This window comes from Apteryx rowi, unplaced genomic scaffold, assembly GCF_003343035.1.
Source record: "Apteryx rowi isolate R43461 unplaced genomic scaffold, aptRow1 scaffold_57, whole genome shotgun sequence".
Lineage (NCBI taxonomy): Eukaryota > Metazoa > Chordata > Aves > Apterygiformes > Apterygidae > Apteryx > Apteryx rowi.
In genome coordinates, this window is record NW_020450838.1 from 845,876 (window position 1) to 860,017 (window position 14,142).

A 14,142-nucleotide genomic window follows, 5' to 3' on the forward strand; every position below is an offset into this window, starting at 1 on the left:
AACTACAGTGGTCTTTATTGTAATAATCCTATATGGATCCTGATAGCAAAGTGCAGAATTATTCTTATTCAGCCAAGGTATTTGTTTGGGTTGACTACTACCTTAAAAAATGAATGAATCTTTCCATACTGTCTGACTGGCCTGTCTGAGCGCTAATACAGATCCCTATAAAGCTCTAGAAGGAAATTTTTTCACAGCTGCCAGAGTTGTTTGCTTCATGCTGTCACTCAGGATCCATCCCATATCACTACCCCGCTTTTCTGTGTCAAAGCTAGCAGGAATTCTCTGTGCAGCAGATGGCGCTGAGCTTACATGGCTTTGTGCATAGCGTGGTATTGTGCACACTGGCAAGTACGATGCGCTATTGCGCTTCAAAAATGAGCATTTCACAGAAGCGGTAGTCTGAGCAAACACAGGAATAAAAAACAAACAAGCAAAGAAAAACCTCATTAAGAGTCCAAAAATCTTTTCTTGTTATGTAATTTGAATTAGTGCTGCACTATATAGATTTTTTTTAATTTTTAATTTTATTTTTTTCATTTTTATTCACTTTTTTAAAAATCATTTTTGCATGAGTAATCTGCAGCATTGGTATTGCTGAGGCCAAGGGCTAGCTGGCAACTCTGCTAAAACCTACTCTTGAAGTTGGAGAGCCTGACTTTAGACTGCAGACGACATAACCTTATTCTGCAGGTGTTGCTTTTCTCCTTTATATTTGAAAGCTGGAGAAATGCTTATTCTATGTAGTCCTTAGTATCTGTAGTTCCCAATAGTCTTGACAAAACTTCTGACTTCCTATCTTTTTGTCCTATGCTTACAGGAAACTCCTTGAAGAAATACAGCTTGCCATCCAGTGCCAAAACCCCTGGGTAAGCAGTTTAGCAGCTCTGATATTGTTTAACAGAGTCCCAAATAAGTTTTGGTAGGAAAACAGGTAAAATGACTCTTTTTAAAGAACAGACACTTCTCTTCTTTTCAAGAGCCTCTTGCATTCTGTCTTTATTTCTGATTCATTTTGAGGGCCAGTCTAGAAGGGCTTGGTTCCTGCTCAGTTCTCAGTAATCCCTCATTGGAAACATGTCCCCAAGGCTCCTCTCCGGTGGAAGAGGCAGGGGTAATGGAGGAAGCCAAAACCTGGCAGTTACTGAAGATGAGTGCCAGTTCTGTACAGCATCACACTGGAATAAAGAACATTTTTAACTGGCTGGCATGATTTCTCCCATTTGTGAGATGGGGATAGCAAGAATGGCTGGATTCTCAAAGGCAGCACTAGCCTAACTTCATCAGTTCAATGTCCGTAGCCCCCGTAGGGTTCAGTGCCAGCTACAGCAACGTCTGAAAAAATCACTTTGACATTTGTGAACTCGAATGCTCTAAGTCCAAATCTCCCTTTATCCCAAGCTGAACAGCTATCATGAGAGCTGTTCTGTGGGTAAAATTGTTGAGGCTGTCAGGAAGACACAAGTAGCTTGATTCAACTGCCGCTCACTCATACTGATAGGACTTCATCAGGCTGTAAACAGAACTTTCTGCTGGTATCTGTGCTCCAATATTGCAGCCTCCTGTCTCCGCTCTCTAATCCTCAGAATGCTTTCCCTGCATCTTCCATGATCTGACAGTCTCTCTGTAGAGCCAGAGCAAATACTGAAGAGTGATTAGTAAGAAATTAAATCAGCTGGAATAAGCATTCTCTCATATTTAATTTGAGCCTTTCTGAGTAACACAGTGGGCAAACTGTAGCCTGGAAGAAAGACTTGTTCTATTCTAGAGTAATTGTTAGCAAGAATGGGTTGAGGTGGTGATCTGCACTGACGCTGGCATGCAGGAGAGCCTTCTTACTGCTGTGTGCTTTCCGCACTTCAGTAGGCATTTACAATTAAATGAATGTTACTGCTTTAAAAGCCTAGACCCATCTCTCCCAACAGTTGAGTTTATTTCTTTATAATTAACTTGAATTTAAGCAGAATTATGTTCGATTTACACCACTAGGACTGAGTGGTCCTGAAGACTTGAACAAAAATCAATGTTTCTGATTATGTTAGTGGTCTGAATACAGATAATTAAAATTGAAGTTTTTAATTTCTTCATTGCTATGAATATTGTTTGTGTATGTTTTGATTTTTAGAATTGACTCAGATTACAACTGTGAAAATAGACTAGTAAGTGAAACTGAGTAATCAGGAAAGCTTTCTTGGGGTGCTGTCTATATTGCAAATGTACTACAGAAATACACATGCTAAATAATGAAAGCAAGAAAGGACGGTCAAGGTTGCTGTTAGCTTTTCTTTTTCCTTCAGGCTTTCCAAAGAGCTACTGTAATTTATTGCATTGCATGGAGTTGGAAGGACTGTCCTTATTTTTTGTCCTCATGTGTTTTGCTCCTGTTCGGCCTATTAATAATATTAAGGCCTGGAGAGTTTATGCCTTCCATAAACATGAAGGAAGGAAGAAAAAAAAAAGTAAATTTCCATTTGTATATGTCTAGTAAACAGTTGTAAACCTGCAGGGTATAATAGCTGATTTTCGTTTAATGTGTTAGTATACGTGTATAAATATATGAATATAGGGACATCACCTAAATGTTGTCACTAATGAAAAGAACTCTTTCTTTAATAAACATTCATACTCTTGTTTAGAGGTAACATGACGAAGCAGACAGTAAAAGCCACCAGCTATTTAATTCTACGATGGAGATTTTCCATTTTAGCATGTTGCAGTCACCCTTCTTTCCCAAGATTTTCTACTGTTCCTCTTGTCCATGTAAATCCTTTCATCATGATCTTGTTTTACTCAGAAACCTCAAGTTGCCTATATGGCAACCATCATGTCTTGGCAGCACCTTGGACTGAGGCGGTGTGGTCTCTGTTAGTATCTGATACCTCATAGAAATGGAGAGGTATTGACACATCTCATTTGCATGGGGTAAGAGGCCATCTGGAAAAGAGGGCCCTGAAAATGGTTTGGTTTGCTTGAAATTGAAGGCTTAAAGCAAAAAAAAAAAAAAATCACCATCTGCCATCTGCTAGTGTGTGTGTTGATTGTACCAGGTCTTCAGAGCAAAGAGTGCGAGTGTTCCCTTTGACATCAACAGACAGCAGTTACACTTTTTTTTTTTTTTTCTTGCTACAATACTGTTTGATGTTTTATGGCTATGTGACTGAGGTTTTGGACTGTAGTTGCTGTAGTTTTGTTCCACATGTTCCACGTCTGTGCCATCCATGTAAGTAGAGCTGGGCCTTCACACTTAACAGATACTCTTTGCCATTCACTTGGAGTGGTGTACTTTGCATTTGTGCTCTTTTCATGTTTGCTTTGCAAATGTTGTAGTGAATGTGATTCCAAACAGAAGCATTCCCTAAACTAATAATCTTTACCAGGCCGCATCAGAGATGTCGCAAAAACAAATTGCTGATTCACAGTCAGAAATTACTGTGTCACCACACTCGGTGTCAAAACCAACAGCGTGACAAAGAACTCTGAACAGTGAACAAGTAAGCACAAATAATCTAATTGTAGGCGAGTTGAAAAGAGGAAAGGGGAAAAACTAAACATATGGCATGCTTGTTGTGATTTAGTTTGCCCAGCTCTAGTTACAAGCACCTTGAACTGTCCCTGAGATTGTATGTGAGTTGTGTGTATGCTGGATGAAGGCGCATAGCGTCGCATATTCAGTTGCATGAGGAGGCAAGAGCAGTTGTCGCCAACATGGCATTTCTCCCATTGGCCCCAAAAAATACTGTGTTAGGCTGAAAATTTGGTAACTAGTGTCTTGGTTACTACATATGATATATCCTAGTTGGCAGACGACTGTTCTGAAATGCTTCCTGAAGTGTGCTCTAACCACACCACCTCCCAGTTCTGCTGTGAAACTAGGATGTTGACTGCCTTTCCAGGGGAAGATTTACCGTTCCATCCGTGGAGCACAGGCCAAGCATCTGGGGAGAGAGTCCACCAAAGTTTGCTACAAAACCCAATAGAGTTGTCGTGCGTGAAGGGCAGACAGGCAAATTCTCGTGTAAAATAACAGGACGACCTCAGCCTCAAGTAACTTGGTTTAAGGTATGATTTGCCAAGAAATAAATGTTTTCTTTCTGCCGTGAAGTTTCATGTCTTGAAAGGATGAAATGTGTTTGCTGCTGTGGTATGGTAAATTGTCATGGCAAGAATTTACATACAAGTAAGAGGGCCATATTTTCACACTGAATAAACACGCAAAAGATAATGTTTCTCCGCAATATAAACTTCTCTTTTATCTGTCTCATAGCTGAAAATATTTGTACAGAGATATCATCTGAAAGCACCAGACAAGATCCAGGTACCATTATAAAAACAGTGGATATGAGACATATCTGCCCAAAAACCTTACTAACTAGATAAGGCAAATAGACAAAGAGTGGGAAATGTGAATATTATCATCAACTCTGTTTTATAGAGAGGGTCTGCAGGGATTTAATGCCTGGACTGTGGTTACAGAGGAGTGTCTTACAGTCATGAAAATTGCAGCTGTATTTCCCAAGTTCCATTTCAGAGTCTCAAACCTGAAGTTCCTTTTCTGTTTTACTTGTATTGATTTTACCTGTACATTAGAATTAAGAAGATATTTAAAAAGAAATGAAATCTAATTGAAAAGGAAATGAGCCATTTAGGCACTAAGAGGCATGATTGTTTGTTGGCGTGCACAATCGTTTTTCACAAATTAAAAAAGAAATGTCCAAGGCAGATGAACAACAGTTTATCTGTTTCATTACTATCTCTGAAACTGGTAGAAGAAAAGAGTTTGACATATAAAATAAGAAGAGGCCTGAGCTGTGAACTTATGGTCTGCATTAAAACTGAGAATTATAAGCATGTCATTTACAAAAAAAAAATTTACAAATGAACAATTTTCAAAATTTATTAGACTATTAAAAAGCACTGAAGACTTAAGTCTTAGCGCCCCCTCTGGGCAAATTCAAGATTTTCAACTACTTTTTTGTCAGTAGTGAGAGGGCTTTCAGGTGATAATTAAATGTTACATCGATTAGGCTATTTTTGCTGAAACTATTAATGTTTTAGAGAATTACAGTTAATTTCTGTAATTTGGAAGAGCAAATTCATGATTGCTCTATTATCTCCCCTCTTCCCTTCAGCCTTTAACAGACAGTTGCTTTATGTATAGTGTCAAAAAGAATGGAAATGCGGGAGCTTTTCTCTGAGCATTTAATTTCTTCTGGTGTTTGTAGGTTTTCTGGGAAAAAAAAACCCACAAAACTGTTTAAAGGGTAAGGGGATGCTTCCAAGTTCCTGGCTGCTTTATTCCAGACTCATTCTTGTCTGTAACACAAGAATGTGAGGAGACACCTCAGAAAACGAGCAGCCTTGTGCTTGTGTGAGCAAACACTGAGATGTCTCCTTCAGCTGGCGTCTCCATCCAGGGTCCGCTTCTCCCAGCGGCTGCTGTCTCTTCTCCCAGGACCACCAGCTCTCCAGGCAGTCTGCGATGCAGCTGCTCCACAACTGCAACAGCCTCTTCCCAGTCCCACCAGGCTGGCTCAGTTTCTCCAGCCATGCAAGTTCAGGGCTGTGTGTTAAACAGCAAGTAGAGATTAGCAGTCCAGCAGCTTGAATCTATAGTTTGGTACTTCTTTATACGCATTTTTGCAGTTTGTTACAGGTTATGTTGCACATTTTCCAATAGATTGTCAGCTTCCATAATGCATCATTCTATAATCTGTCATTCATTGTCTGATTAAATGAACTAAGTATGAGAAGTTTGTGTTATTAGCAGCTCCATAAGTTCTGTTCATGTGTGCATCCTTAAAAATCCTATCTGGACACCTGCAGATCTGCATATACTGCTATGTAAAATAATACAGGTGTGTTGTTCAGAGGTTCAGTAGTCCTGCCATTGGAGGCCTACAGACACCCTGTCACACTCTGGAACTTGCCTTCAATTCATTGCTGCAATGCGTTGGTTAATTTGGGTTGGGTTTTTTAGGCTTTTGTGATACTATTTTAGCCCATATTTTGAGCACCAGGAAGATTTTGTGAAGCTTTCTTTCAGTAATTCTTATGCTCTGTGAAGTGCTAATGTGCTGTTGCTTCTTACCAAAGTTTTATTGGCAGGTTGTTGTTGCAAAGCATGTCTTTGCATACAGTATTCATAGGGGCTTGGCTCCACAGGTAATCATGCATTTGCTTTGGCTGGTTGCAAACAAGCTGAGGCCCAGAATCCTTCTGGCCATGTGAGGATGGTGCTGCCAAGTCCTGCTGGGCGGCATGGTGTATGAGTTCTGCCTCAGCATCCTGAAAATAAGCTTACGTGGCTGCTGGACAACATCTGGCTGTGGCAGAGCCAACACATGACCACCTTCCATAAGGCGCATGAGAGTTTTAGAAACAATTAAAATTGCCCTTTTCAAAACAAATGAATAAGCTCTTTATGTAAATGTCTGTCTGTGTTTATTGTTTTCTTTCCTCTTTTCTTTTTTGCTAAGTCACAAAGGACAGAAGCTGATCCTGTATTACCACAAAAACCCTGATGTGAATTAGCTTTTCTTTCAAGTAGGGTTTATAGCACCCAGATAGTAGTAAATTGATAGAGCCTTCAGGAGCTACAGTGTCTGAAAATCAAACCCTGGCTGAGCAGTGCCCTACAAATCCTGGAGAAAGCACAGCTCTCCCTTCCTAAACTTAGGATAGGAAAAGCTGTGGTGCCTGATAGCAGGGGCACCTGCTATCTTAATCTTTAATGCCAGATACTGAAGTAGAAGCACTAATTTGCTCACAAATTAGTAGTTTGATCTATTATTTCTTAGAATTCAAAGGCAAAAAATAATTGTTCTGATCATTTAGTCTAATTCATGTAATGGAGAGCAGAGAATTACATACATTTGTTCCTGCCTCAAAGCTGTTGTTTCATCTCCAGTGTAGCTCTTTGATAGAAACTTCTTCTTGTCTTAAGTGTTGGAAATGAAGGAGAAAGCCTCAAATTTGCAAGTRAATTGTGTTAATCTTCCACACCTCTTACTGTACAAGTAGACACCTGACTTCAGTTTTTTTAATCATTGGATTGCATAGTATCTTGGTGTGGTAGACTGAAGAGCCCTCTAGTAATAAGCATCATTTTTCTTTTTAAATACGTTTAAATCTTGATGAAGGTTAGAGTCCCTTTGTGCCAGAATAAGAATAGAGCCAAAGGTGGCTTTCTCCCCTCTCTGTATTCTCTACTGTGGGCCTTTCTTGGGCATGAGGGCTCTGCTGGAGGATGCTGTAGCCCATACCCACCTTCAGCTGGTCTCCACAGAGGAGCAGTGGTGCTCTTAATGTCCTGCCTGGCGCCTGTTGCCCCCCTTGTCTGGCCACTGCTGAGGTCCTCTTATGCATTTTCTTTTCCTGTTCCTAAAGTGAAACAGCATAAAGGAGCTATTGAGGGATGGAGAACTACTCTCCAAGTTGAAAGCTGTTGCTTAAAAACGTGATGTTTGTCTTTATGGAAAGAACATGAACAGAAAATTGGTTTGTGCCCACCTGCAGTGAAAGGAGATTTTTCTAAGGATATGGACACACTAAATGGTGAAAAGCCACAAGCAAACTTAGATGGGAGGAATGGCAAAATGCAAGGAAAAGCAGTCTCGTGCAGATACGAATTATAGGACTTTTGGACACACATTTTTGTTTATACTGTCTGAGTAGTATTCATAGAAGGAATTTGGCTGAGAGATAGGAAAAAGGCATTTTGGCCTGATATTTGACCAAAAAATTGCTCTTTCCCTTCCTCCTAACAATAGCTCTCTGTTTCATGGTGTCTTGTGATATTTGCAGGGCGATACTCAGTTGCAGCAAAATGATCGCTTCAACATGTTTGAGAAAACAGGCATCCAGTTCTTGGAGATCCAAAATGCTCAGCTGGTTGATGCAGGAATTTACACATGCACAGTGGTGAACAGTGCTGGGAAGGCGTCTGTGTCTGCAGAGCTCACCGTTCAAGGTACAGCAAAGAAAAGTTAATGAGAAAGAGCATAAGTGAACTACAGACATTCCTTTAAAACATCTTTGGTTGTGTTCTCCTTACAAGTGTTGATTTTTTCCCAATATCTTTCTGTCTCTTCATTAAATGATATGTGATAGCTTGGAGCGTACTACAGCTGAAAACATTGTGTTGGGGCTCTGGGAAACAACTGTCCAAACTCTTCTTCATAACAACTTCCCTTAAAACCAACTTTTCATTTTTACTATGGTTTTGCCCTTCATATGTTTTGAACATAGATTTTAATTTCAGCCAATTGAAATTTTGCCCTTATACTTCTAATCAGTAATTGTTTTTGTATTTGTTGAGTACCAGTTCTGGATGCACATTTATCCCAACTTCCATCTGGGAACAAAGTTGTRTCTGTGTTCGTAGAACCAGGAAAATACAGGAGTGTAATTCAGAACTGTAAGAGAGAGAGAAGAAGAGCTTAATGAGGTTAAAATTCAGGGTTTTCAACCCCCGACCCTGCCTCATTTCACTGTTGTTAAAGGAAATAAAAATTTTTGTGTAAATATTTGGGATCTTCTATTCTATATATACATTATTATATACAATTCATTTTGCAGTTTAATGCTTCTTAGGGTGCCCTTTGCATCAGCCACAAAAGCATAAAGCCTTCAGCAACTGCACTAGAGAGGAATTTTGTTAGCCAATGGGTAAGCAGTAGGCTGTCACAGTTGCTGGACCCAATTAGATAAATAAATGAATAGTTGCTGGTTTCAGCTGCAGGCACAAGATCAGTGGGTTACATATGCCCCCATCAGTGAAAATTTGAAGTGAACTTTTTAGGTTCACAGCAATGCTGTCACTTTGTAAGGTCAAGAATACAAATGACAATAGGATTTGCATCTGGGATTCTCAGAACTGCAACTAGCATTTACCACTTTACTTAAAGCTGCGCTTTTTATCTGTAAGTGCCAATGTGATAAAACCATTGCAGAAAGCTTCTACAAGTTGCCTATTCAACTGATATATTATAGAAAGGGCCTTTTTGTCCACTGAGCCTTTTTATTGAACATGAAACTTGATCCTTGCTTGCCCTCCCTGAAGTGGTGAGCTTTCTGTTGTGCGTACAGCAGCCTTGAGAGGTGATGCAGAACTGGGGTCACAAAGTCAGTGGTGGTATATGTTTACTTCAGATGCTGACCACATCTCTGAATAATGCGCACATTCTTTCTTGGATTAGCACAGGTCAACCAGAAGAAAGTGGTCTCCAGACTGTCAGTAAGAAGGGCGTTCTCTGGCAGTGTACTTGACTAATCGGATGATTCCACTTACCTAACCACAATATCTAATTCTTTCATTATCAATTAGATCRGGTAGTAGGAACTGCTGTAAAATGCTAACAGACAATCAAGTGGCTCAGAATTACTGGGTTTTTTTTGTTTTTTCTTTTAAATAAAGCCGTGCAAGCTCATATGTGGATAACCTTATTCCAAGAGCTTCATTTTTTCCCCCAGGTTTCTGCACAATGGAAAGCAGCAAAGGAGGGGAAAATATTCTTTTAATTAACAGGGTTGCATAGCATTGTTTTTGTTACCAGTAGTTATTCTGCTTCTTCTTCTGCATTTATCCAGTCCATTTTCAGCTTTAATTTTTATGTGAAAAATTTCCGTAACTGTATATTGACAGGTTTATTGAAGTGAGGTCAATGAGTTATTTCCCTCTCTCAGTGCAACCCTTCTTTATGTGTAAGTAGTTTCTTTTGGTCACTGCAAACGGTAACGCAAGTTCAAGCACTTAGATGTGGATTTTTGCTTGCAAACCACAGTTGAAATCAGGGTATCATCTGTCACACCTTTTTGTCTTTTCCCTGAGACAAGGATTCTGAAAGCATATTTTATGCAGTATTGGATGATGACTTTTTCCTGCAAATTCATTATTGCAAGCCTTTCTGCTGGAATTTCTAGTCCCACAGCTGACAGCAGAGTGGATGCAACTTTGATCTGACCAGGAGAAAACATGTTGCATCCTGCAGTGTTAACCAGGGAGAAATGAAGAGATATGGTTGGGACTGGATCTGGAGCAGTGTTTYGCTCCCTCCCAGCTATTTATTAACTGATGCTGTCTTTAGGAGTTGGTACAGGGAGGCAAATACTGTCTAGGTTTGGGAGAATACATGGAAGCTTACATCCATGTGAACTAAGATGCTGGTATAGGCAAAAAGTGCACTCATTTATATCAATGCAGCTGATGATGGTAACTTGGCAAGCTATATAACTTAGCCATGTTCCCAGATTTTGTGGTTTTGTTGCAAATCAAAAAATGTTGTATGTTAGTTTTCGTGTTGTGTTGAACATGATAATCCTTAGTACCSAGGGAATGACTCAGTAAAAGTTTGCAGGTGGGCTTAGGTTTGTGAGGGAAGGGGGTTATTACTCTTATTTTGATTTTGTGTTTTATCTGGAGCACAGCTTCAGTTTCACTGTGGGCATGCTCAGGAGTAGTACTGATGATTTATTTTTCTCCCACTTTGCATACTCTGTGGAGTTCCCGTAAGATTTAATGAGCTGCTTCTGAGGTGGAATCTCTTCCTGACTTTTCTCTTCCAACACAAGCCTTTTAGACTGACAGATCATTACTTCTCAAGGGGCTTTATATCTCGCTAGATCCAGCAGTGTCTCAGAACAGACTAAGACTTCTTTCTGTCTCAGCTGAGCAGTTTGCTGTTGTCCATATCAAATTCCAGGTGTGGTGATAGTCAATCTTGACTTCAATGCATAGGAAGTATGAAGCGTGAAGGTTCTTAAGTATATTCTTTGCTTACAACATATGCAATTTATGGGATTATATATAGTATATATAACAGTTACCTGTTCTGTTTTTCTTTATTTCAGGTCCAGATAAGACTGACACATATGCTCAGTCATTGTGGTATGTTTTTCCTGGGGTACTTTCTCAGTATATTTAAGTATAGTATACTAATGATGACATTTACTGCATGAAGCCTTCTCACAAAGTGATAAATTGTTTTGGGTCAGTCTGTATTTGGAAGTTAGAAAATTTTTATTTGGAATGAGATTATCTCATAGTGACAATTTCAGATGTCCTTGTTGTTTCCTATGAAATAGTTGGTGGAACTGGTGACAACACTGTGAAGTACAGAAAGTGCAGGTCTGGTATAGGAAAGCACAGTTTAGGTGTCTTTATGCTCACTGCTTCCGAGYAGCCAATTAGCTGTAGAATCTGCACAAGAACTGTGTGGGGAGAAATTATACTCTGGACTAGTCAAGCCAATTCCTTTTTGCAGTCCTGCATCATCATGTCAATACTGAGGTTGTTCTCTGCTCTCATACACAAATGTGGTATGTCCAGGGTCTTTACTGTTGTCTGAAAATAGACTACTGAAGTATGGATACAGCAATAAGAAAAAATAGATATTGTAGGACTTAGCACRTTTATTAAATTTAAATGACTATGATTTACAAAAATCATTTTGGCTTTTCTTCATGGATAGAAAATGCAGGAATGAAATGTTCTAACCTGTCTGTGTAAGATATCTTCATGAAGGCCAGTTGCTTTAGAGCCTTCAGGATGCTTAGTCTGTACCAGCATGCCCTGGATGGGATTTCAGAAGTGCATGTTTACATTGTCCTAACTCCATTTTCATTGCAAAGTTGATCTCAAAATGCTGTGCCTATTCTGTTATTAACATTTGTGTGATTTATAGAAACATACTTTAAAATAAGGTTGATGTGAATGCAACTGTGCTGCCCTACAGCCAGAAATCCGCATGTACTGGGTTCACCAGATTAGTTCTGCCTCCATAATTTACTCACAAGAGAAGGCTAGCTCACCTTCCTGCTAAGGGCTTGGACATTTGTATCATTGCTGATAATAATGATTAGTCTTTATACAGTATCATATATCTGTAAACTTATGATTTTCCTTCAGCATACCATCAAAACCAACAACAATTCCTGCTAAAGCTGCTGAACATTCAGAATTCCAACAGGTAACTAGCAATGGGATTGCCAAAGAGTTGAAATCCAGCAGCGCTGATATGATTGAAACCAAAGACAGACTGTCAGCAAAGAAAGAGACCTTCTACATCTCCTCCAAAGAAGTCAAAGACAGTAAGGAAGGACATCACCAAGAAGCCAGTGTAGTGTCTCCTCAAGAACCTAAAGGAGGAACAAGGGGATCTCAGGTCTTGCAGAAAACTTCAAGCACCATCACACTGCAAGCCATTAAATTTCAACCTGAACCAAAGGCAGAACCCCAGGCCACCTCTCTAAGACCAGGTGAAGACAGGAAAAGACCTGTGCAGCCCACGGTGACAGCTCAACAAACCTCACTTCTGACAGGGCAAGTCAGTCCAAGGAGCAGAGAAGCAGAAAACAGAGGTGGAGCCCGGAAAGCTGTAACAGAGGAGAAGAGGGAGCCTCAGGGAATTCCTCCTCAGTTTGAGAGCCGTCCACAGAGCCTGGAAGCATCAGAAGGACAGGAGATTAAATTCAAGAGCAAAGGTAAAAGGATGAAAGTTCTCAGAGCCCTGGGGTTAGCTGAGTTCCCTTTCTGTGCTTGGAAATGGGGAAACACTTCCTTCTTCACTGCAAGTTGCCTCTTCCTAAAACATTTTTGAAATAGATGCAGAGTCTCATGCTGTTTCCACAATACTCTACTCTGGGAAATTTTCAGGCCATTCCACACTGCAGTGTCCATCCCCTCTTGCAACTGTTTTTTCCCCAGATGTGCTCAATGCCTGTCTTTCTAGGAGGCAGTTTTAGGACCTCTTATATGAGGGTGCAAGAGAGAAAATTAATTGTACCCTTTCCAGACCTGTAACTATTATATTCCTCTTGAGCCAAAGAAATGATCAGCTAAGAAACTGTAATTAGTCACTGCATTTCCGTTGGGGCATCTACTGTTACCCCTTATATTTGGTCACCCCAATATTGATCTGAGTGCTTCTAACAATTTAAATGAAAAAGTCAGAATTAAAAGGGTGGTTCAGAGTTTGTTCTTCAGAATTTGACTGTGTTTTAACCTCTYGAAAGAGTAATGAGGGCTGCATTTTGCTGGTAACCTTGAATCTAGGGGGTAGATTTGGAACACTTCATTTTGTTTATTACAATTTTAGTAAAAATAATTTTGAAGCATTTTTATGKTTTTTTTTAAATAACATTTGCACTTCAAATTGTTCCCATGAGTGAGGGAGAAATTGGTTTTTTTATGTCTGTGGAGAAAAAAATTCACAACAAAACCATGCTAATTGATTTCATTTCTCAATGGTTCTTGCCCCATGAGGAAAGAATACAATTTATATCACAACCCCAGAGAGTACAGAAGGGGAAGTATTCCAAAGATTCTGGCACCTTTTGAATAGTTTATTTTTCAGACAGAGTAGTACTAAGAACTTCTCCCTCACTTTCCGTCAGAGCATCTAAAAAATATTGCAAAGTTTAACTAATTCATAGTTTTTATTGGTAGGGAAATGTAGTCCCTGTTCTGCAGAAATCAAGGCGATTATTCAGTGCTTATTGAAGTCAGTGAATGTCTTTTTGTTTGGCTTCAGATCCAAAGCTCAAACTCTTAAGTCGATTGGGGAAGGTCGTGCATGGTATCTGTAGGGAAGCTCCAGTGAAATCTCCATAACTCCTTTTAATAACCAGTTAGTTTGGTCCAAGAAACTCTCTTCCCTGAGAATCCTCCCCAGAGGGTGTCCGGGCTTGTCTTCACATGCACCTTTCCTTCCTGGCTGTGATGGGCAGTGGAAATGGAAATGCTGTAACATCCATAAGGAGACCTCTACTTGCCAGGCTGTCAGCTCCACATGCTGGCAGGTCTGCAGGGTTACTACAAAGCATCCAGGTTCCTTGATGCTTCAGGACTTGAATTTTTTCAAACTTTCAGAGGATCTCCTGCCTAYACTTTTTTTTCACTAATTGTCTGTGGATTCCAGCAGTGTGTTGTTTTTCTGCTGGTCAGGGAAGAGAGTCTTTTTTGTGATAATAACTTCTAGTCTCTCCTGGAGTAAATTCACAGGGAAAGGACATTTCCTGCCTTCTGATGTATCCAGTGGAAATTCCACTTTTTTTCTTATTCGTGGCTGTAATGGTAACCTACCCCCTTCCAAATTTTTTTATGGATTTGGAGAATCCTGTGCTGGATCTAGGGGCTGTGTGTGT

General features: G+C 39.9%; 1 protein-coding gene across 7 annotated transcripts in view; it reads left to right on the top strand.

Moving 5' to 3' along the window:
* MYLK (myosin light chain kinase) overlaps positions 1–14,142 on the top strand; it is a 227,901-nt gene that overhangs the window by 99,740 nt on the left and 114,019 nt on the right. For all 7 annotated transcript variants that reach the window (XM_026082130.1, XM_026082135.1, XM_026082133.1 and 4 more), the window contains 5 exons: positions 821–869; positions 3,894–4,059; positions 7,804–7,969; positions 10,849–10,885; positions 11,906–12,480. In XM_026082130.1, the coding sequence (XP_025937915.1) occupies positions 821–869; positions 3,894–4,059; positions 7,804–7,969; positions 10,849–10,885; positions 11,906–12,480 (993 nt within the window). The remainder of the gene's footprint in view (positions 1–820; positions 870–3,893; positions 4,060–7,803; positions 7,970–10,848; positions 10,886–11,905; positions 12,481–14,142) is intronic.